Source organism: Glycine soja, chromosome 7, assembly GCF_004193775.1.
Source record: "Glycine soja cultivar W05 chromosome 7, ASM419377v2, whole genome shotgun sequence".
NCBI classification, from domain to species: domain Eukaryota; kingdom Viridiplantae; phylum Streptophyta; class Magnoliopsida; order Fabales; family Fabaceae; genus Glycine; species Glycine soja.
In genome coordinates this window covers 31,651,599-31,677,362 of record NC_041008.1, presented here as the reverse complement: position 1 = coordinate 31,677,362, position 25,764 = coordinate 31,651,599, and the positions used below count along the sequence as shown (strand labels likewise).

At 34.3% G+C, this 25,764-nt stretch overlaps 1 protein-coding gene across 1 annotated transcript; it reads right to left on the bottom strand.

The window, feature by feature from the left end:
* Positions 1-614: 614 nt before the first annotated feature.
* On the bottom strand, positions 615-25,532 carry LOC114419341 (dynamin-related protein 1C-like). The gene is made up of 16 exons (XM_028384997.1): positions 25,263-25,532; positions 25,113-25,176; positions 24,175-24,282; positions 22,069-22,170; positions 18,854-18,904; positions 18,688-18,749; positions 10,539-10,629; positions 10,346-10,410; positions 10,026-10,220; positions 9,778-9,897; positions 9,616-9,686; positions 8,051-8,276; positions 7,109-7,159; positions 6,108-6,357; positions 5,178-5,317; positions 615-959 (listed from the first exon to the last, which is right to left on the bottom strand). The coding sequence occupies exons 1-16, from the start codon at positions 25,392-25,394 to the stop codon at positions 831-833; spliced, it is 1,857 nt and encodes a 618-aa protein (XP_028240798.1). The 5' UTR covers positions 25,395-25,532; the 3' UTR covers positions 615-830.
* Positions 25,533-25,764: the final 232 nt, after the last annotated feature.

Sequence of the window (25,764 nt, the reverse complement as noted above, 5' to 3'; positions counted from 1 at the left end):
GATATTGTGTTTTGACTATTGAGTATGCAAATGTTGTGAAAACGAATGAGACGTGTGGTGAAATAACGTGAGTTATGCTCAAGTAAATTATATTTTGTTATATAATATTTATACCTATATGTTGTTTTATTTTTCTCTATTAGTTATGAATGTGATAACTCACTCCCTGTGTGTTGTTTGTGTTTGCATCCTGTGATGATCTTGAATTGTGATCGAGGGAGCAGATGGCTAGGTGAAGTGCTTTAAGAAATCTTGTGCTGAAGGACGTCGGGACACAATGCTCTGAAAGGATGTAATAGTAGGGCATAAGTTTTATATTAATTGCATGATGTTAATCTCTTTTATTTTATCTTACTGATTTAACAAAATAGTTTTGTAAACTTTGACGGCCTTATTTTGAGCCGAATATGTTTTAATAAATTTTAATTGATAATAGTAAAGTGAATGTGAACCTTTTACCCATGTGAATTTATCAATATTTTTATATATGTCGGAGTAGAGAGTGTCGCATAGGTCCTCCTTATTTAAGGTTTAGTCTTTACTATTGGAATAAGATAGTGTAACTAATACAGTTAAATGAAGAAGACCTACCAACATCAAAATAAGACGCCACAGTTATATTAGACGCAAAACATAAAGTCCAATATTTATACACTACTGGTAAAAGAATTAGAACTTATTGCAGCAACTATGCCTTTTGCTTTCCAGTTTGATAAAAAAATAAAATAGAATCAAAGTGTGAAATAATTAATCTTTGATTGATCTTCGTTATAGCAGATGCGCAAAATTGAACCTATAGCATCCGTTGTAATGAATGGGATATATATTCATTATTTATTCCAAGCCACAGAGTTAATATCATCCATAGCTTGCTTGTACAATTCAAGCCTTTTAGCTAGTTGTGCTCTCTTTTCCATAAGTGCAGGGTCTTCATCCAACAAAGCCCCCAATTGATCCTTCTGCATAAAAAGCACAATTTTGCTTTAAGCTTGTGACCAAGGTTACCAAAAGGGGTATTTCACTACAAAGCACTTAAAAAATCGTAATGGATATAAATATTCTAACTCATTTGATTACTAAAACAGATAATTCCATCAATGAATAATTTAATAGCTAATTGTGCAAAAAGAACATTCTTGACATTAACATGGCAGCTTCAATCATACATATCCAGTCTCAAGTCTTATTGATCATGTGGTGAAGCAATAGGTATAATGAGCATGAATTTGTAAGTTCAATAAAAGAACATGTTTGGTCTTACCAATAATGTTGAAAACCAGTTTTACGGGTGGCTCACAGTATCATTGATGCAGTAGCAATGTTGTAGAGGGTGAGGGATAGCTGATTTGATTTTTGTTATAGCTAATGTTGATCATTCACATATGAATGAAAGTTAAATATTATCCCCATTCATGCTTTCATTTCCTTAGCTTCACGCACACGCATGTGTCTTATTAATATATCCAAAAACCAAGTGCTAAGAGCTAGCTACTTACGATTGCTTGATGCTCATGAATTGGCATTTTCCATTTGGACTTTTTGATGTATAAAAATAGTGAAGGCCTTCTTGATTTTCATCATCTCTCATGATGTTTGGATACAAGGGGAACTATCAACATATGGGGTGGTAAAAGAAGGATATGGAAAAAGGAGTACAACTGATTTAGTTCTAGAGAATACTCAAATATTTTATTAATCGGAACTGTATCAGTTTCATCCTATTTCCACATTCTGGTGGACCTTTCTTCTTTACTTCTTTCCACTTTCCGCCGCAGTGCTCCTTTTCCATGAACAGTAATGTGCATACTGGGAGCACACTTCCACTGCTACCTCACAGCCATCTCGCCAGTGTGATCCTCCAATCAAAAGTGCTTCTCTCCTGTGAATCCAACACTGCCAACCTCGTTGTTGTCTACCACCGCACACGCTGCCTCTCTCTGGCATGTGTTACTAATGCACTCATCACTAAACGGTGCGTGAAGCTATTTTTAATGCAACCCATCCTCTAGCGACTTCCCCACCATGCTTCTTCTTCTTCGGCAAATTTGTTTGGCATTGTTTGGTTCCTTTGGCATCGTGCTTCGTCTATTTCCAACAACCTATTTAAGCTTTTTCGGTGACCTTTTCGAAGACCACCACACTGTCCACGTGTGCAGCCAACCAAAAACACCACCCCATGTGATCCCATACAGGGCCCTTGGATCATGAAGTTCACGCACACGACGCATGACAAATCTTTGGCCAACATCACACTAGTCTTCTCTCCCTTTGCCTTAAGACGTCCCGGTGAACCTTTCTACTTTTCTCACAGGTGAACAATGTCCATCTTCATCGCCAAAGACAGCCACACCGTCCATGTGTGAAGCCAACTGAAAACACCGTCACACGTGATCCCATGTAGGGCCCTGGAGCATGAAGTTCATCCACACATCGCGTGACACATCTCCAGCAAGCCTCACACTGGTCTCCATCATCACAGTGGGCCTTCATTGATTGCCATCGATCCATGTTTATCTGGCGCAATCACATGACTTGAATCACCTTTAGTTTCTATTGGGTTTACCACATTTGTAACAAGCTTGGTTCATATCACACATATGCTTCAGCTTTAGGGGGAGTGTGGGATTATATTCCTGATATTCTATTTATTATTAGAATATTCTATTTCCTATTAATGAGTAATTGATTGATCTTGTAATCTATACTAATTCCTTTTGCATATTATAAATAGCGTGAGGTGTAGTCTACTTTAACACACAACACAACAATGAAACACTGTTATAGACCTTTCTTGATGAGGGCTCATCCCATCCCAAACCGGCATCGCCCCTACTATGAATGGTGGTGATTGGAGAATTCCCTCTTTGCCGGATGCCAAATTCCCTGTTGTTACTGTGGCTATCAAAAATATTATTATTCCTATTGATTCTCAGGTGGATAGTTTAGTCTGGACCCCATTGGTCTTGGGGGAATTGTTTTTCAAAGATGCTTTTATGCTTGTCAATCCTTCGATGCGTGTTCTGCCTTCGACAAAGATTATTTGGAGGAGCTCTATCCCTCCTTCTAAATCTTTTTTATTTTGGAGGCCTGTCCGTGGCAAGATGCCAACAGATGAAAACCTGTGGAATAGAGGATGTGTGGTGGTCTCGGCTTGTCCTCACTGCTACAGGGACTATGAGACATCAGATCATCTCTTCCTTTCATGCCCTTTTGCTATAGAGCTACCGAAATGGCTAAGCAGTGTGATTCATTTTGGTTTGGACTTACCGCATCTGCTTTGTTGTTGGTCTGCAATCAGAAATTTAGCAAGCAGGCACTAAATGTCATAAGTCTCAAGTATCAGTAATGTGGTTTATTTCATTTGGTTCAGCAGAAATAAAATCAGATTTGACCATTTTCACATTTCTTTGAACTCGTGTAAAGCTGAGTGTGGCTGCTGTGGCCCTCTTTGGTAACATGTCTAGCAATACTATGTATCCTTCTATGAATGCATTTGTCATTTAGAAATTCTTTCATGTTCAGTGCCGGGAAAGTAGTTGAGCCTAAGCAAGTTATATGCTGTGCTCCTCTTCTATGTTGGTTTAAAGGTAACTCAGATGGTGCAGCTCGTGGAACACCTGGTTTAGCAGCCAGTGGTGGCTTATTCCGTGATTACATGGGTAACTTTTTGTGCGGATTTTCTATTTTTTTAGAAGTAGACTTCTGCTTCAATGCTGAACTGCATGCTGTCATGTTGATGATTGAGTTTGCTGAAAGTAAGAATTGGTTTCTACTTTGGTTGGAATCAGATTCATTGCTTACTGTTGCAGCATTTCAGAACACTAGCTAGGTGCCTTGGCATTTGAAAAATAAGTGGTGCAACTGTCTTTTGAGGCTTCAAACAAGCATTTTCAGAGTTTCTCATATCTTTCGAGAGGGCAACACTTGTGCTGATAAATTGGTAAATTTTGGTTTCTCTGTCCAGGACTCCAGGGTCATACCTGGTGGGATGAATTGCCTAGCTTTTTTAAAGATGATTTTTACAGGAATAGGGTGGGTTTACCTTTTTACAAATTCTGTTATATTGTAAAGCTGTTGGACTTGGATTGTATGCTCCTTGTGGACTATTTCTACTATTAATAAATTTTGGATTAAATGGCATGGATCTCAAGTCTCTTGGGTGCCAACCTAGTTGAGATTTATGAGTCTTGGGTGATGCTGTTTTGTTCCTAGCTATATATATATATATATATATATATATATATATATATATATGTATGTATGTATGTATGTATGTATGTATGTATTTATTATTTTGGGATGTTAAAGATTTAAGAAAAAAAATCATTTTTTTTTGTAAATCTGAAAGTACAATTTGTTTTGGAATATTATATTGCTGTCTATATTTTGGTGATGGAACCTAGTGAGATAAATCGATGATGTTGTTGTTGTTGGATAGGCTTGACAGGTTACTGGTGTTGGTTAGCTTAACTTAGGCAGTGCAGATAACAACCAACACAACCCACTTAATATTCTTAGATGTTAGTCCTTGAAGTTCCTCACCAAAATGTTTTCCATTGCAGCTCAATGGAGGAGGTAGGTACTCCATAAAAGTCCAAGATATTAATATTTTTCATTATCACATTCAGACTTGTTGGGAAAAAAATGAACAATAATAGCACAAGAAGAAAGATTTAGTAAGAACTGACAAACTAGGAGAGTTTGATCAACATTACAAAAGCTGAAATTTATGCTAAATTACATGAAAGTCAAATATCCTTACGGTAACAATTGATCATTGAGAAATCACGAACAAAATGAACAAAACAAATAGATGAAATCAATTTTATCATCAACATTTAGACCATTTCATTCCAAGTTATTTGTCTTTATCAGAAACTTTAAAGAGTTATTCATCTAACATTATTGTGATATTAGATTCACTATATCCAGCGTTTGTTAAACATTCTCCATGACATATACAGAAGCTAAAATCATTTTATGTTTGTTAAGATTATGACACTGTTTGGCAAATTTTTCACAGACCCAACAGACAAGTTGAAACACAAGTGAACTTGCGCAGACCCAACAAAATAAGAATTTATCATTATTTAAACCATTTAAAAAACACCTGAAGGGAAAGAGGTGGAAATTGGATCTATTTGCAAAAATTTAACAAAATGATAGACTCATCATACCTCTCTCTTCCCAACTTGAACATAAAAATGGTTAAGCAATGATCTCTTTGCCTCTCTAACTTGACAATGAACCACGGCTTTTGGTATTGAATTTTTGAGTGTATCCAAAACCATGTTGATATAACCATTAACATTTGATCCTGAAATAACGAGTCACGGAATAAGTTAATAATCACAAATCTATTTCTATAATTTTAAGGAAAAAATCAAAATTGTGAAGATAAAACCCTACAGATCTATAAATATTGTAGAATTAAACTCCAAAATAAGTACTAAGTAGTAATAACTAATAAGGCATTTGTTATTATTATATTGGAATCTAATTATTTTAGTAGATTTACAGGGCAAGATTTGTAGTAGTAGATGCATAGTACACTAACTCTTGATGTAATTGGTCTAAATATATATTGAGCGAATTCCCATTTTAGTCCCCTGAAATTGCAACAAGTGTTGGTTAATCGCTTATTGTACAAAATCCTCACTTTAGATCCTAACATTGTAAAATGTCATCTACTTTATTCCTTTTCAGTGCTAAATGACAGTGGAAAAGGATTAAAATGAAATACTTTTGTAAAGTTAGGGGCTAAAATAAGAATTTTGTGAAGTTATGGATTAAAAGTAACCAACGCTTACAATCTCAAGGACTTGAATGAGGATTTAGTCAATAGGTGTTAGAACTTTCAGCTGGTAACACATCTCTAATCACACTATATCTCCCAAATGCATTCAGCATCATTTAAATTCAAAAATCAAAAACGGATTCAACATGATACTTAAAATAAATGATTATCCAACACCCTATTCATAAATTTGTAAAACCAAGAATTTACACAACTGATATAGAAGCAAAAAGGTTAAATTCTGAAACCTTAAAATGTGGACTTGTTTGTGTTGTGAGAGCAGTGAGAAATCATGTAGAAAATTATTTACCAATTTTACTGAGGTGATTATCTGTGTAACTGTCTACAGGTGGATTAGGATTACTCCGATTGGGGTTCTTTTGATCTGCGTTCTTTTCCGGTTCAAGATGCATCTTCCGAAAAAATTCCACTGTTAGATAGCCAGACTCCATATCAACCATCCGGGTCACAGTCCTCCTACTTTCTTCTCGGAATCGTTCTAAAGCATCATTTGCAGCAGCAGCTATATCAGCCTGAAGGGTTGGAAACCTCTTCAATTCCTACATGCCAATGATGCCATAAGTTTATAACAGTGTAAGATTTATTTCATTTGTGACTTTCTGAATCCTGAGTGGAATACGGGAGAATTCCTGGCAATCTCAATTTTTTATTTATGTCAAGCAAACACTATTCATGACATGTTATGTTAATCAGACAAAAGGATAAGTGTTTCTGGGCTATTCTTCTAGTCAAGAGTTATAGTTGGTTTCCCTAAATTTATAGTTCTACGACATTTGAGCAAATTGTTAGAGTCCGAGACTTTTGTTTAGAGTCCTAAATGGAGGACAGAGAATTGCTACATAGCTCAAGTTTCCATAACTTGTGTTTCCACTGTAAGAGTTTTAAACTTCGATATGAAAAATATACAAATGCAAAGATATTATTTTACACAGAAAGTACGAGGTATTCTATGTCAACTTGAGCTCAACCAAATTCATCCCCAAAAGGAGCTATGTGATTCTATTATGAACACTATTTCTTAAACTTTTTTCTCCTCCTACATCCAGTTTCATAACTCCAATTTCTCATTTCCTTGTTCCAACAGCAAAACAGAACACTCTTGGTATTTGAAGGGGATGCCAGAGCAGGAGCGTTCATTCACTTTTCTCACAAGCAAAGGAACACTATTATCACTCCTAACACAGTTGAATTAATTGTAGAATGAGATCAAGTTAATCACACTAGCATGTGTTATTTGGAAATTGGGGCCTCTCCGAAAGAGTTATATAAACTTAAAAAGGCATTGCCTACCTCAGTTGCTGCAATTGACTTCCGTACAAGCTCCTTTAAAATGAGATGTACCTGAAAGTAGATGACAGAAAACAATTTGTAAGCAAAACAAACAATGATAGAAGATATTGAAGAAGATAAGCTGATGAGGCAATTTTTTCAGAGAAAAACAGCATGAAGTAATGCTGGTTAAAGAAATATAGAAAAGGAAACCCATTCTTTTGGAGTAACTTGGTTTTCCTATTTGAATACTAACAGACAATAAATGGAGAAAAAAGAAAAGAAAAAGCATAGGTTAAACAATCAAAATGCTATAGAATTGAGGAAGGGTTCATATTTTCAAATTTATGGTTTTTGGAATTAAACATAACGGTTTCCAGTTTGAAAATTGATGGATCATCTGATCTGAATAATCTGCAGGGTTGATAAGGTGAAACAATGGGAAACACAAGAAAGTTAATTAGGCATTCAGATCAGCACACATATGATCATATTCTGTTCAGACCAATGTTTAAATAGCGAGCTATTGCGACACTATAGCGGTGTAGTGGTGCAGAGCGGCCCTTGCCCACTACAGGGGATGCCGTAGTGGAGAAGTTTAGGGTAGCGGCCATAGTGGACCAAATAGCAGGCTGAATTGCGGCCATAGCAGGTGCTATAGCAGCTCTATGTGTTGATTCCAAAAAATCCCTCCGAACAAAGACATCGGACAATGCCAAAGTTCATTGCAAGGGTCTGCTCCTAAAAGTTCAACAAAAGCTTCGTGTCCAAGGATGACAAGGTGCAGTACATGCAAGGAGATAAGACATTCCGTTAAAACTTAAATAGTGTATGGGCAGGATATCCAGAAATCATGCATATTGCATTGTACATAAAGTCACAAACAAGGGTACTCAAGCATGTTAATATCTGCAATGTCCATCACATTTTAAACAGATCAAGGAATAAAGTCAAGAGGGTTACAGCATCCACAGAGGCTTCAGCTGGGCCTTTGAAATAGCCAATAGATCCCTCAATAAGTCTTCTATATCCTTGCTCTGGAGCAATTAGATGTGGCTGATAACCATCCGCTTCCATAACAACTTTTTCGACATTCTTTAAGGAAAGATGGCGATTAAATGGGAGCTTTTTTAAAGCAGCTGGTAATTGGTGGTCAAAAACACCATATATTCTATCCCCGCCAGGACGTCTAAAATAGAAGTTGGTACTTAGTCAAATATATTTTAATTCTCCAAAAAATCAAGACAATAAGGAAAATATATTGCAGAAAATCATTTCATGACAAAAGCAATAGCATGCCATAAAGGTGTATCTAATAGAACTCAATTATTTTTTAATCATTTTGTGCTTCTGAAGTGAGTTAGGAGAACTTATGCCCGAAAAGTACTTATGTGATTTTGTCCCCGTTTTCTTGAAACAAAAAATAGGCAGCATCTTTTTAATTTATTTGTCAGAATCAATAACAACAATGACAAGCATTTTTAGTTTACACATTGTCAAGAAACAAATTAAGTAATCAAACCAAAAAAGATCCAGTTAATTTAACTGATAATGTTTTTATGTATCTGACACACCAGATCAAGCATGACACCTTTGGGTTGAAGCATGGACAATGCGCAGATCTTTTTTACCTTGCAATTAAATTATAATTTAAAGGAAAAAAGTGATTTTAGTCCTTATACTTTTTGTCAAACTTGATCAAGGACCCTATAGTTTCATATCAATTAATTTGGTTCTCAAACTAAAAAAACATGCATAGTCCCATGCTCAAGAATTCATCATGTTTTTTAAAGTTAGGAGGGACTAAATCCACATGTTTTAAAAAGTGTGAGGACCAAATATATCAATATGAAAGTACAGGGACCTCAACAATGTTTGACCGAAAGTATAGGAACTAAAAATACATATTTCACTAATTTAATTAAAAAAAATGGATGAAAAAGAATCAAAATCCTGACAATGTGATTATAGAAACTCTTACATGTCAAAAACCAAATAAAAAAAAGGTTATAAGCTGTTAAACAGAACAGTGACTAGGAGTTCTTTTAGATTTATTTTTTTGTCTAGGATCATAAGTATCATTCATAAGAGACAATCTCGCTCGAACTAAGTGCAACCACATGATGAAACTAGCTCTCCCAACACGTTTTTTTCCTCCATGCACAAGGCTTAAACTTGAGACCCTACTTAAGGAGAATCAAACATGTATTCAAACACCATTGGGAAGAAAAAGTTTAACTTACTATTAAGAACAATATCCGTAGGTGTAGCAAAGAGTTTCAGCACGAGGATGAAGAAATAAATGAACACGAAAATAATAAGTTTCAGCAGAAAGTTAGTGCAATTTTTGTTGAAAGTTTCATATAAGCATATGAACCAGATCACCCAGAAGCATGGGATATCAAAGCTAAATATGATGTGTTACTCTAAAACAAGGGCACAGGCATTAAATAAAAGAGAAGCTTTATAAAAGTAGTCAACTAAAATTGTAAATGAATGCAAAAACTTAACAAGCTAAGGGAACTTACCCTCCATCCAGGTGTTCTTTAAATACTTTGTCAAATGCTCGACACATCTGTAAAATTGTGTATAATTTGGCCTATAGAAAAGAAACACAACTTAGTACGAGCAAAATCCTAGAAATTTCAAACATAAGAAAGATTGTTTTCAGCATTGATCAAAGTTCTGACCCCTGAATCCACAGCTATTGGCCTGCCAATTCGGTCCAACTCTGCATTAAGCTCATCAATTGCTTTATTTATTAAGGAAATGATACTAGGTATCTTCATCCTAATAACATACTCCAAATGCTGCAGTGATGAATGCCAGTAAAGGAAGGGAAGGGAAATTACTCACGATCACTTTCAAGAAAGAGAAAAGCAACACGACCACATCGTTAAGGACAATGATGTGAAAAAAAAAATATTATTGAGAATACCTCTGATAGAAGTTTGGCAAGATATTCTGCCCCCATTTTATGTGCCAAATGTCCATATTCAGGACTAGTCTCAAAATATTCGCGTTCCTTCTTGCGAGCGACAATCATGTCAACGTTTTTATTAATATCAGCTTGTGAACGATTGACAATTCCAACCCAAGGATGTTTCAACCTGTATTGCCTTCCTTCGAGAACCTTTAAGATTCACATAAATGCATAACTTTTCACCAGTTGATAGACTCAATCTTGGTAACAAGGAAATCAATTTGGTATAGAACATCAAAACCGAAGATAGCCATGCTGTTGTTACAGAATTATACCTCAACAGCATTAGTTCCTTTATCCATAAGATCAAGTTTTGTAACCACCCCAAATGTCCTTTCACCTGAAAATAGAATAAAATAACAAAGGCCTTTCTAAATGAATCTTGGTTCAAACGGAAAGAGAAAGAAAGATCATGATCAGAGGAAACAGTGTCAGCATTTGAAATTCCTTCAAATATAAAAGACAGACCAGAAGGATCAACTTCTCTTGCAATTTTTATTGCATCTGAAGTGGCAATATCTTGGTTTGCAGGAGAGATGGCCAATATAATGCAATTGGGCTGCACAATCAGAAAACTCAATTAGGTTGATTATGATAGACAAAGACAAGGAGAATGATAAGATGCAATACAGAGAATGAAATTGGACAAAGCATATATATTGGTTCAGTATGCTTAATATGACTTACCAAAATTACACTATTATTATTGTTATTAAAAATATATTTGAAGTTTGACAGATAAGTCTTTGGAGGGGGTGTACACCATGACTTGGAGAAGGATTAGCATCATGTGTCTTTAAGAAATTAAATGGGTTCAAGAAAAAGCAAAGGGACTAGACACTACATGATTTAAATTTGGCACTCAATAAAAGTTCGAAGGAAGTAGGTATATTGTAGACAAGGATCAGAAGGAAAATGAGTGGTGGTTGTGTAAAGGATTGGGGACAAAATTGTGTTTAAAATTAATGGCTGCATGGGAGACTGTCAATATATAGTGTTTTTGGAAAGGCTTTCCACAAGAGAAAAACATTCTCATAGGCGGGGACCTAAATGGACATGTTGGTAGTGAGGCAAGACAATCAAGAGGAGCTCATGGTAGTTTTGGTTTTGAAGATCTAAATGAGGAAGGACAGTCTATTCTTAATTTCTCAATGACATGAATTTAAGATTATAAACACTTATTTTAAGAAGTAGGAGGAACATTTAATCGGTTTTTTTTTCCGTAAATACACTCTCTCTCTCCTATTTTTTCCGAATATACACCACTTTGCAACTTAATTCCCAATCTACACTACTTTGGACTTTGTACTTTGATTTACACCACTTTGCAAATGAACGTAGACAAAGAGATCTGACAGCTACAAACACAAATGAACGTGAATACACTCTCTCCTTTCTGTTATTTTTTTTAATTTAAAATATTATAAAATATAAGAGGGCGAGCCCTGGTGCAGCGGTAAAGTTGTGCCTTGGTGACTTGTTGGTGACTATCATCTCAGTTACTACACTTTAGAGCTGTCAAAATGGGTTCCGGCTCATGGGCCAGCCCGGCCCACTGTGGGCTAGAGGTGGGCCGGGCTCAATTTTTTTTAAAAAAATCGGTACCGGCAACTTTTCAGCCCACTTAACCCGTGGGTTAGGTGGGCTCAACCCGTGGGTTGGTGGGCCAGCCCGTCAACCCACCAAATTTAAATAATATATTATTTAATTTTATTATTATTATAAATTTATAATTGTTAAGAAATTAAATTTTTATTTTGTAGCTAGCAACCCAATTGGCAATTCACATTCAGTAATAGAGTAAGCCCAAACAATAACAAAGCCCAATTGAATTAGCAATTGTTTAATTATTTAATTTTTTTTATGATTCAATTTATTTAATTTAATTTTTCTCTTATATTGTCATAGGACTATATCAATTATGTGAGCCGAAATGTTAATGTCAATGACAAGTCTGAATTAGATCTCTATTTGGCTGAGACACCGTTTGAGCCAAAGTTTTTTCCTAAGTTGGATATTTTGAGTTATTGGAAGGACCGCCAAGAATGTTATCCAAATCTTTGTAGATTGACATGTGAGGTGTTAAGCATTCCTATAACAACTGTTGCTAGTGAATCGGCATTTAGCATTGGTGTTCGTGTGCTAAACAAGTATCGCACTAGTCTTCTTCCTTCCAATGTTCAAGCACTAATTTTAACCCAAAATTGGATAAATGGTTTTGAAGATATTGGTAATTTACATTTCCTTTTCCATAATTTTTAGTTTTTTATTGGTGTGTTGCTTCATTTATTTGACTTATTAATGATATTGTTTTTTTTTTGTCTTTGTAGATGAAATTAATGGTGATGTTGAGAAAGAAAAGGAAGTTGTTCTGGATTTCACAGTCCATGACTCTAATGTTTAATTTCAATAGTTTAGAAGTTTATTTTTTATGACATTTAAATTTCAATTATCTTAATGTTGAATGTTTATTTTGAAGACTTCAATCACTTTAATATTGAATGTTTGGATTTGATTTAGTTTGGTTTTTATATTGGATTTTATTTTAAGTTGTTTGAAATAATTTTATTTTTTTTACAAAAAAAACGCAGAAAAGTGGGCTAGCCCGCATAACCCACAAACCCGAGGTGGGCCGGGCCGGGCTGGCATTTTGTTAGCCCACATAAAAGTGGGCCGAGTTGAGCTAGCCCACTTTTAGCTCAACCTATTGCGGGCCAGCCCATGTGGGCCGGGCTGGCCCGTTTTGACAGCTCTACTACACTTTGAAATTTTATGTCTATTATATAAGATAGATGTATCAATTATTTTTTCACTGTATTTTATAATTTGTTTTAATACTACTAACTAATTTTCTTATTTTTTACTTAACGAACATAACAAAAAAAATCAACAGCACATAAATTTAATTACAAAATTACATACAACATAACTAAAAAATTGTAATCTAGTTTTATCCAATTTTTTTATTTTTCTTTATCTGTATATTTTTCTTTAAAAAAAATAAAAAACAAAATTATAAAATTTAATTTAATAAATAAGTAATTTTAAAACCAATTAAAAAAAATTATATAATATAATATTTATATTTTATAATATTTTAAATTAAAGAAAAACAAAAAGGAGAGAGAGTATTCACGTTCATTTGAGTTTGTAGCTGTCGGATCTCTTTGGCCACGTTCATTTGCAAAATGGTGTGAATCAAAGCACAAAGTCCAAAGTAGTGTAGATTGAGAATTAATTACAAAGTGTTGTACATTGGGAAAAAAACAAGAAAGAGAGATAGTATTCAAAGAAAAAAAACCACATTTAATCACTTATAAAAGTGGAATCTCAAGATTGCAAGGATTGTAAGGTGATTCTTGTAACATCCTATTTTTTCGTAAACTAATTTAATCACTTAGGTCAGTTTTTGAGACTGACGATACTCTCTACGTCCCCTCTTCCTCTCAATTTCGTTTCCCCTCTCCTCCTCTCAAAACCCTATCTTTTTCCCGCATATATACCACCAAACCTATCTCAAAAAAACGACGATCTCAGACTCATTCACCGTTGAATCATCGTAAAATTTGAGAACCAGATTTGTAACTCATTTATGAGCATTCTCACCATTGATGAAACTGTTAGAGATGTCATTATCGTTATCAGAATACACACGTGAGCTCGCTTAGAGGTAAGGAATGAGTTATTCACAATTGGGGAGTAGTGAGAACATGTGTAGGGAGAATATTCTTTAATGACTTATTTTATACAAATTATTATCTTGTTCTAATTTTCTCATGATGATGATCAACATGTTATGTGTATATGAGTTATGAGGCATGATCAATTACTATAATGAGATTATAATATTGTTATGGAGATTGAGTAGTGCAAAGTGAAATGTGTCAATTTGCGAGATACATGTAAACATGAGATGGTTGATTGTGACATAATAAGATGTGAAATTGTGAACATGAGTTTTAGTTGTGAGTAAGTGTGTGGTTAACACTGGATGTGACATTACTTGTATCGTGAGTTGTGAATTATACAATAACCCGACCAGTATTTTTCTTGAGAAAAGTGTTGATGCACATTGTTAAAGGGAAAACGTAGGTTTCCTATTTAGGAACCAGTGTTAAATTGTAGTACAATGTGTTAAACATGTTTGAAACACGAGTGTGAGGTCGTGAGTATTGTATAATTCATTAGCAGTGTCTATAAATAGAATATGTGATGAATTGTGGAATAAGATGTTGTTTTGAGATTATAATATTGTTATTGAGATTGAATATAAGTGCAAAGTTGAACATATGTTAATTTGTGAGATACCTGTAAACATGTGATGGTGGATTGTGACATTATAAGATGCGCAATTGTGAACATGAGTTTTAGTTGTGATAAGTGTGTGGTTAACACTGGATGTGGCATTACTTGTATTGTGAGCTGTGAATTATACAATAACCCGACCAGTGTTTATCTTGAGAAAAGTGTTGATGCGCAGTGTTAAAGGGAAAGTGTAGGTTTCCTATTTAGGAACCAGTGTTAAATTGTAGCGCAATTTGTTGAATGTGTTTAAAACACGAGTGTGAGGTCATGGGTATTGTATATTTCATGAGCAATGTCTCATACAAAAAATTGTTTTTAGGGGTTGTACCTGAATCAGGAGGGAGAGGCCCTAACAGACTCTTCAGAGTGTAGGTCTTAGGGGTAAATACACCCAATTTGAATGCTCCTTTAAGCTCGTGTTGATCCCACATGATTGGAGCATTCTCGCAAAACAGCGTGACCCTGATTGATCTCCCTATGATTTTACTTAGTGAGAGTGACCTGACATACCTATTTTGTGGTGTGTCTTGTTATGTACTCCTAAGCGCCACAGGAGGTTTTTCACTGACATGGTACCACATTGTATATAGGCTTGAGTCTTAGCATAATTGTTGCATAACGCTTGCTAATTGTTTATTGTGAAATTGATGTGTTATTTTGTCTTGATCGGAGTGTGTGATTCTTGTGTAATGTGCGATTGATGATTGAAAAGTGAATTTTAAATGACAAAGTGGTGGAATTACGTGAGCTATGTTTAAGTAAGTTATATCTCATTTATATGATATGTATATCTCGTTGTCTTATTTCTCTATTAGCTAGTTAGGAATGTGATAACTCACTTCCCATGTGTTGTTTGTGTTTGGATCCTGTGATGATCTTGAACCTTGTGTTCAAGAGAGCAGATGACTAGGTGAATTGCTGTAAGGAACCTTGTGCTGAAGGACGTCACGACACAATGCTTTGATAGGATGTGACATTGAGACATAAGTTTCTATATTAATTGCATGATGTTAGTCTATTTTATTTTACCTCACTGATTTGACAAAACATTTTTGTAAATTTTGACGGCCTTGTTTTGAGCCAAATATATTCTTAATAAGTTTTATTTGATAATATTGAAGTGAATGTGAACCTTTTATCCACGTGAATTTGTTTACCAATATTTTTATATATTTTATTTATTTATATATATGTCGGGGTAGAGGGTGTCACAATTCTAGGAGAGAATCTTATTACACAAAATCAGGGTCTTTATCCTTGATGCTCGTTTTGAAAGTCGTAAACAGAAAAATCGACAAGTTACAAATCCAAGAATCAAATGGTAGAAGCTCAAGAGTGATAAATAGTTGATTATTAATAACAGTAATTATTGGATGAAAGTAATTGGGAATCATAAAGTTGTATAGTGCTAGTCTCATTTTGGATGAGATGTCTAAGAAAGTTAGGATGGTTGCTAAAGCAGTATTGGGTGAATTAAAAGGTTTTGGACCAAGAGATACAAAATCTTAGTGGTGGAATTAAAGTATTCCAAAAAAGGTAAATCTTAGAATATGGGTTTAGGTCTAACTCAACCTCAAAAGCTAGCTCATAGAGTGAGGGTTACCTCTCACTTATACACTTTATCTTGACCTTATCTCTAGCCAATGCAAGACTTAGATTTTTTCCAATACACCCCGTCACGCCCAACACTTCTGGGCTTGGTGCATGAATAACATGGTGGGTGACCCTTTGAATGGATCTAGGATAGGATTTAATACCATCTTAGAATGTGGATTTTGACCTAACTCAATCCTAAAAGCTAGCTCATAGGATGAGGGTTGCCTCCCATGTCGGCAAGAGATAAGACCAAAATAGAATATATAAGTGGAGGGCAACCTTCGTCCTATGAGCTAGATAAGGCCAAGATAGAATATATAAGTAGAGGGAAAACCTTCACCCCATGAGCTAGATTTTGTGGTTGAGTTAGGTCTAAACCCATATTCTAATAGTAAAAAATAAAAGAGAGTGTTTTAGGGCCTTACATGGGAGTAATGATGTTGAAAAGAATCTGGAATTTGGATCGAAAATTAAGGAAAGTTGTGGTTATATATCAAGATATGAGAGAAAGATGAGAGAACTATTTATATTTTGAGATCTAAGAAAATATCAAAGTGGAAGAGGAGCACATGGTTCCTATATATAAGAACAAGCAAGATATTTAGAATTGTGTAACCTACAAAGGGATGAAACTTATGCACATTGAAATTATGGGAAAAGGTAACTAAGCATAAATTAAGGAAGACTAGGATTCTCGAGAATTAATTTGGATTTATGCTAGGAATGCCTACAACAAAAGGTATTTATATTTATCTTCTATAGGAATTGATGGAAAGGTATTGAAGTAACTAAAGAGAATTGCACATGGTTTTTATTGACTTTCTAAGTTTTAAGTATTTGGGAGCTATATTACAAAATGATGGGAAAATTAGTAAAGATGTGCATGAAAGATATAAGTTGAGTGGTTAAAATGGAGAAAGGCATTAGGGGTTATTTCACTTATTTGTGAGAACAAAATACCTAATAAACTCAAAGAGAAGTTTTATCATATTGTTATATAACTAACTATACTCTATGGTGATGAATAGTAGTTTTAAAAAGACAACAAGTGAAAAAAATGGGAGTGGCAAAATTAGGAATGTGAAGATGAATGTATGACTACAAAAGAAAGGACGAGATATGGAATGATTGTGCGAGGAGAAATTGTTGTGACACCAATCAAGGAAAAGATGACAAAAATCTGATTAAGGTGGTTTGGAAGAAATTGTTAAAGAGAATCTCATGGTGAATAATATTCTTGAGAATTTGGATTTTAATGTAGCCCAATAGAGTCATACGATCCTTGCAGCCGATCTCACCCCATGGGGTAAGACTATTGTTGTTGTTGTCGTCTTGTTATTATTATTATTAAAACATAGTTAACAAAAAAAAAAGCGCCCTTAAAATCAATACAATTTCCTACAACTAAGAAAATGAGCATACTTTTAATATTGGTTTAATTATTCATTTAATCTCTATAGTTAAACAAACTTTACCTTTTATTCCCTACACTTAAGACCATCTATTGTAGTCCCTATACAAGCACTTTTAATTTCATTTTGATCCCTACTATTAAAAAAATTTATCATAGTTAACCATGGTTGACGAGGCATTGATGTGTGTTGAGCTTTATGTTTTAGTCTCTATACTTGCACTATTTTTAGGTTTTGGTCCCTATACTTGGACAATCTTTACACTTTAATCCTACACTTAGAAACTACTTGTTTTAGTTCCTATACAAGCATGTTTTAGTCCCCATCAACACCTCTCTTCTTTCTTCTTCCTCCTCATTCTTTTATTTTGCAGGTTTTGCTTCATTTAAATCATCTTAGGTCAACTAATTCTCTTGACCCAAAATCAAAAAGTCACAATGTTACAGACTTTAGACACACTTCTTGGAAAAGACGAGGTAGCCTGTGAGTAACAGTTTGTGTTGACACTCCTTGTAGTGGATGGAACTTGTTGCATTGTTTTAATCTTGATGCATAAAATTCTCAAATATATACGATGTTGAAGGACCAAATGCTTAGAGATTAACGATGCATCATATCCTCGTTGCATCATTTTAATCTTGCTGGTTTAAACGCTTGAGTATTCATGCCACGTAACTCTGGTAGCTCTTGTATCTCTCTATCACTATCACAAAATCAAAACTGGTGCGTAGAACCACCATTTTTTTTTACAATTGTTAAACTGCCAGAAATTTGAAAATGAAAATGCCTTCGCCGTGCACCTTTGTAAGAGGTGATATTTGGCGACGATGCATGGTGATTACATGATCTAGAAAATGAATTAAATGGCAACTTCCATGTTTTCAAATATTTCACGTAGCAAGATTAAAATGATGCAGCACTGCAAGGAATATCAACACAAATAGTTACACGTAGCCACTAAAAGGAATGTCAACACAAATAGTTACCCGTAGGCTACCTCGTGTTGTCCAAGAAGCACGTCTTAACTCTACAACCTCAATTAAGAATCTCTAATTCAAGGTCAATGAGAATTAGTTGATGTAAGAGAGTTTAGAAGAAATATAACCCACAAAATAAAAGGAGGAGAGAGGTGTTGATTAGGAAAAAGAAAAGAAGGAAACTGAGAAGGGAGAGGTGTTAATAGGGACTAAAACATTAAAAAGAAAATAATTGGTTTATAGGGACTAAAATGCTTGTTTAGTTGTTTAATACTACAATTTTCAATCTGATTTGATTATTTCTTTTAATATTGAAAGTACAATTACCTTCTCAACATAGGAACGGACCATGTTCTCAATATCTTGAACAATGGTGTCTGATTGTCCCTCTGTGAAAGAAGCACAAACTCTGTTATTCTTTAAACATTAAGATGAGTCCTCTCAAAATTACATCCAATTTGTTTAAAATAATATGAAATGTGTGAAACTTTACCTACAGCAACCTTTGTCAACCCAGGAAGGTCTATGAGGGTTAAGTTCACAACTGCAAGACAAAGCCATGCAAAACTATTATGCAACTGAAATCAAAGTGTTCCATGTAAGAGAAGGAGAATTTTGCGTGTTCCATATTCTCAATTAGGAGGTGTGTATTAGAAACATTTTGTTTTGCAACCAAAAGAAAAAGTCCAAGTTTTCCAATAAGCTACAAGAATAACATGCAGAAAATACAACAACCATGCCTCATCTCACTATACGGGGTGATAATTGACAAAAATGAGTTGAGGGATGTAAATTGAGGCAATTATCTCATCCTTTCTCTTACTAAGAACCTTGTTTGGACCTTTTTAATTATAAATTTGTGAATGTTTAGTTTTTCTATTTAGTTTATCATTTTGATAGGTTACGTGTGCTTATTGTTGGTTATTTTGTAGGAATTTGAAGTAGATTGAAAGGAAACTTGAAGTAAAGATCGAGAAAGCTTAAAGTGGAAAATTGCTTAAGCCCAGACAGTTTTGGCTTAAGCAAAAACAAATCAGAGTGTGCCTTTTTGGCTTAAGCATATTTTCATTAAAGTGAAGATTTTTAGGGATTCTACAAATAGTTGTGCGCTTTTTTATGTACAAAGCTGGTCTTGCTTTGTAAAAACAGCTCCTTAATTTGTGTAAAATAGGATTCTCCTTTCCACTTTCTTCCATCTTCCTTATTCCAGCTTGCATTTTGGTGCTACCCATGGAAATGGGTAGTTAGATCGCTCCATTGTTGTGGTTGGCTTGTAACTAAACCTTAGTCTCACGTATTTATTTTGAAATATATATATATATATATATTCTTCTTGTTCTTCAATGTTAGTATTTTCCTTCTACTCTTAATGCTTGTTATTGTTTGTTATTGGAAAACACTTTCATAGCCTGATTTTGGGATGAGATTGTGATTGGAAAATACCCTCATTATCTTGAATTGTGATAAAACAAAACTCATTAAATCTTGGAGTTATGAATAGGACGAGGGTTAATGGTTATCTTTGGGTCAATGAGCTTAAAGCATGTTCATTGTTAAATCTACAAGGGATTGGCATTTAATGGAGGAACTTAGGTTTTTTCATCTAAGGAATTAGGGATTAGAATACTATTGAGTCAAATGTTATGTCTTAAAGACAAATCAGGACCTTCAATTATTTTGATTAGATGTAAACAAATACAAAGGTAAAAAAACTATGTGCTATGTGTTTGATATTTTGTGCCTACGTGTTTCATCAGAATGTGCCTTACAACATCTTTGTCTGATGTCTTCAAAAGATAGGAAAATAAAGTCAAGATCTGATATAGCAGATGGAACAACATTTAAAACTTCATTTATTACTTTGTGTTTGAGATTCTGTTTGTAGAAACATTCTTCTAGGATCTGTCAAATCCTATGAAGAATAAATGAAGTCAAGATCTAATATGTCGCTTTTGCTATTAAAAGAAGAGCTCTGTTATGCAGGACCTGCTCTGACACAAAGATGTGACTACCTGCTATAGTTTTCTTACACGCAAACGTTGAAGAAATGACCTTCTGCATGAGGAAAAGACGTGCATTAAATGCACCCAACAGTCTTCTTTTATCAAACGGAGATCAAGTGAAGTTTTACCTGTTGTGAGATAAAAAAATACTTGAAAAAGTGATTTATATAAAATAGAAGCTTTGAACATTGAAGCATTGATCTTGTACAAATATTTTCATCTCTTCTTCTTCAACCAGTATACTCTTGAAAAACTAGAAAATGCTCTCAAAACACCTTAAACACTTTAAGAGAAAAAGACTAAGCATCGATTTGTATATTCATCTATAAAACGATTCTAGTTTTAGTCTCTGACAAAAATTTAAACAATAAAACGCATTGATTTGTATCTTTTCTGATTTGTTTAGAGCCAGTAGAGACTTGGTAAGACAAAGAATAGTGGTTGTTGATCAAGCTTGGAGTAGAGCTTGATTTGTAAAATCAAAAAGTGATTGTGGCATTAATACTTGTAATTTGTGAGAAGTTAATGGAACCTGGTGTTTTACCAAGAACTGGACGTAGTCTCAGTGGTAGAGATGAACCAATATAACTTTGAGTCTGGTATTTCTTCGCTTTCTCTCTATGTTCAACTGACCTTAAGTCTGAATTGATTGTTTAGTCGTTTGAGAATATCTTGTGTTTTGCAAACTTGTTTTCTCATCATCTGAGAGTTCTTATTTCAAAATATGTTATTTGTTCTTTTTAAGGTTTTCTTCTTAGATGAAAAACTTTGTTATTTTAAGAAAAGGTTTTAAAATTACACTAAAATCACAATTCAACCTCTCCCTTTCTTATGATATATGTCTTTACAAATACTATTTTGAACTAGGACAGATATTATCATTGAATCTCAAGTTGAATGTTGTGCTTTATTTTAAAAAGAGTTTAGTTCGATAAAATCTAACCTTGACAACCTTATTTGATTTCCATCCTGTTTATTGCGTTTTTATCTAAAAACCCAAAAATATTTTCAATCTTTTGTTTTGTTTTATTTTATCTTTGTTGAATGCTAAGTTCATGTTCTTAATGTTCCGTTTGTTAGCTTAAATAGTAAAAATTTGTGAAAGTTGCTAATTGTTACGCAAGTCCTAAAGGGAACGATACTCTTACTTATTGAATACTACTTGATAACTTGGTATACTTATCAAAACATCAACAAGTTTTCTAGCGCCGTTGTTGGGGACTTGCGTCTCAATAGTAGACAACTTTGCATTTTTCTACTTATCTAGGCTTTATTCTTTCATTCTTTGAAGTTTAATTTCTTTTATTTTGTTATCTTGTGCTTACTTTTGTACTCTAGTCCCTTGTGTTTCTATGGAGTTCATGCTAGCAAGGTAGAACCTTACTATTCAATATGCATAATTAATGTAAGCAGTTCAAAACGAAACTTACAACTTAAATTGTAATAATTTTTAGGACAAACTGACAAGGAAAAAATAATCCAGCACATTAGTTCAAAGGGAAATTAAGAAACCATATAGAAGAAAATAATAGTTTACCTACACAAAGTTTATCCTTACTTCAAACCACATGCTGCTATTAATTACCACAATAAAATGTTCCACAAGAAGGAGGGAAATGGTAAAAGGAACACACAGGATAACGTTACAAGTTTTAAAATAAGCTAATTACTTGTGATGTTATCAAGGGGTAATGAAAATAAATACCATTTGGAGAATATATGCTCAGTTGAATTGGAACGTTTGAAATTGCCTTTGTCTTCCCAGTTATACGATCTGTTTCATCTGAAATTTCCTGTCTCACAGCAGCTGCATGGGACAGAAAAGAAAATGAGAGCTCAGTTTCTACAGTTATGAGATTTACTGTTATTGTCATTCATAATTTCAATAGATAAATGATAAAACAAAGCTGACACATCTGTAATTCATTATGTTCAAGATTTAACCTTTTGTCTTTCATGGAAAACGGGTTTCCATTCAGAAATTAGAGAAATCTAAACCGCTAGGATTTAAGTATCCCAAATCCCTCCAACATGGTATATATTCTCACTTGCATAACATTAAGTGGATTGACAAAAATAATGCATACGCTCCTTTCTAGTATTCCTATTCATTTCCTTTTCCTCTTTTGTATTTCAGTTTGCTAGACTCAGATTATAAGGGCCGTCCTATTGTGAAGGGATGCAGAGCATAGGGGAGAGCAGGGATTCTTCAGTCAAGGGAATTTGGTGTCCAAAATCACTGCTCTGGTGGCTAAATGGCCGTTGTGAACTAACAAGGATATGCATCTACAAGACCAAAATCGCCATGTTTGTTTGGGGTTGGGTCTCAAATTAGGTCATAAAGGAAATTTTTCCGTGGAATATTCCTTTCTTAGATGCATTGCCTTATCTCTATAACAACTGTTCTATACAAAATTCACCCATCCAAAATCATTTTTTCATATTCAGGGTCCTAATCTCTTCTGGAAGTTAATTTTTTTCAGGAACTACAATGATTTACAGTGTAATAAATCAGAACCCCTTATGCATTTACTTGATTCTATACAAATTTCTGCTAACTGATTCTTTGAACTCCCAATTATTCCAGTACATAATCTTTTTAGTCATACTTTTAGTTTATGACTCAGTCTCCTAGTCAGAAGATCCTCCATCCTGACAAGGCAATTTGGGAGTCCATATGCTCTATCTAAAATGAAGCAATTCTTCTGGATAGCAGCACTCAATTGGAAGATAGGATTAACACTACTGACATGCTGCAAATTCACAAACCTCAACTAAGAGTTATAACATGCAGGACTAGTAGTTAAAAAATAGTTGCCAGTTTAATTCTGCTTTGTCAGGAAGCAATTGAGAAGCAATCTATCTGAAATTCTTAGTAAGTTCTGGGTTTGTCCTCCCAATGATGTTGAACCAAGAGACCAAGAATCACAAGGATTGTCTGAACCAGACCAATGTTTGTCCTACCACTTGGTGAGTTTCTTACAAATCATTTTGGAGTTTGCAGCAAAGCCAAAAGTAAGAGGCTAAACCTTGATCTCAGTTAGTGATTTGTTCTGTTTTGTGATGCATCTGTTGGACCACATTATAGCATTTTCTAGAGGGACTTATTTCACTTATGTTGTGCAATAGGGTTTTGAATTCTGATTATGGCATCTCTTTGTTGTGCTATTCATGGATGGCAATCTTCAATGATTACAAAGAAAATCTCTCTAGTTGAACCCGATATAAGAGTTATTATCATTCTATTTATAGACAAATCCAGTTTGAAATGCATTTGTTAGTTAAATATAGCAAGTGAATCCTTTAATTGACAATTTAATTAAAATTGAATTAAGTGTTACTGCAATTGTATTAGCCATGCTTAACAATGGACATGTAATATAAACTAGCATCATACCCATGCCAAAAGTTGCCCCGAGAGAGTCTATATCTCATCTACAACCACAACCCTTCTATCATAAAGACAAATAATTCTATACTATTTTAATTTAATGATAGTTATTTTTAAAGAAAAACTAATTCAATTGCAAATTATAGGTAAATCAAATGGATTTCTGCATCATAGCAACAAAATTCTGTAGCTCATGGTTAAATCTACCACCCTCTATATGGGAAGGGCTGAGATCCATATCAATTAAGTATAAATCTTCCGTCCATGATCCCATACATCCAACAAATTTGAGATGGGATGATTAACATTGACTCAACTGAAGACTACACAAGTGGATCGACCTGATGTCAGCTCATCATTCATTACTGCAAATCTTAATTAATTAGAAATGAAATGTTCATAGTTAGAAACATCATTTACCAAAGTCAGTGAATCTCTTTCTTGATGCATGAAGAAACTCAGCATATTCCTGCTGCCCATCATCTGTCTTGTGAAGTTGCAGAACTAGTGGCCTCCGTGTCACAATACCTAATAATGAAAGATAATGTCATAAAGGCATTCAGATGAACAAAAATAACCACTCTTCACTGTCATCAACGGAATAACGAACAATCTTTGTTTCAGATGAAAGCAAAATGACCATTACCCCGTTCTAGCCATTAACAGCGAAAATTTCTCAAAATAAAAAATAAAATAAAATCCATTATTTCCCTATTTAAGGTAAGAAAATCAGTTAAAATTATAAAAAAAATGTTTTAAAAAATAATAATGTCAAATGATATGTTGGTATTTTTTAAATACATCATGAAAGCATTTTCTTTTTCAAAGCTGAAACAAATATATCCATTCATGAGGTGTGGCTAGGCTGACAAAGTAACCTCGGCAAGGCAAACTTTACCTTCCAATCGCAAGAGCAAATAAATGTGCATCAAAATCTCTTGATCTTCAACTTACTAAAGAAAAAAAATTTACTAAAGTCTTTTTCTGGATGAGCTCAAACATCAATCCTTTCCATGTCACACTTGACATCACTTTACACCACTAGTAGGAATCATGGACTACCTAATAAATTCTATATTCAGACAGTAATATTAAATAATGTTATACTCTTTTCTTATACTGATATTTTTGGAATTAGTATCGTACCCCTCTAAACAAAAAAGATATATATATGTATTATTAATAGTTTTATATTATTATCTAATTACAAACCCATATATGTTAAGTTTGTTAAGTCTTATAATAACTATCTTAACAATCAAGTCATATGATCTATATTATCATAGTGTAAAATATTTTACACTTGGTAGTTATTAAACTGTTAATAAAAAAATAAATGCATAGAAAGTGAAGATTACCAGATCCCCGAGGCAGAAAATCCCTTCCCACGACACTTTCCAACACTGATGATTTCCCTGAACTCTGGTTCGTTGTTATCACAAACACAATCAATACCCAAAACAAGGAAAAGTCACAATGAAATAGAAGCCGTGGGAACGTAAACGCACCTGTCCTCCGACCACCGCGACCGTGGGAAGCGCCTCCCACAGCGACATTCCCTCGCCGCCATGGTCACCCAACACCGTGCACGCACGTTGGATCTTGTTGATGAGTCCGATCAAGCTCGTCATGGTCGCCATTTTCAAACAACGACGAATACCAGAACCCGATCCGAAAAAACGGTTATGTAATGAGACTCAGTGGGCAATGACGAAAAATGGTCACTTTTCAGTTTTCACAGGTTTCTATACCGAAAACTTACGCGTTCTGTGTATGTATTTTTGCATGGGTGAATACAGCAACTAAGGAGATCAATGTAACCGAATATGCCTTCACTTATTATTATTTCGAATTTTTAAATAAAAAAATAAATATTAGGAGGAATAGAACGAAAGTGACACGATGCATGGATTAAATTCCAGTTGGTATTTGGGTTTGCATCTAGAATCAATTTCTCACGCCCGATACAAGTGTTAATCTAAAATTTATAATTTAAATTAATTTAATCAT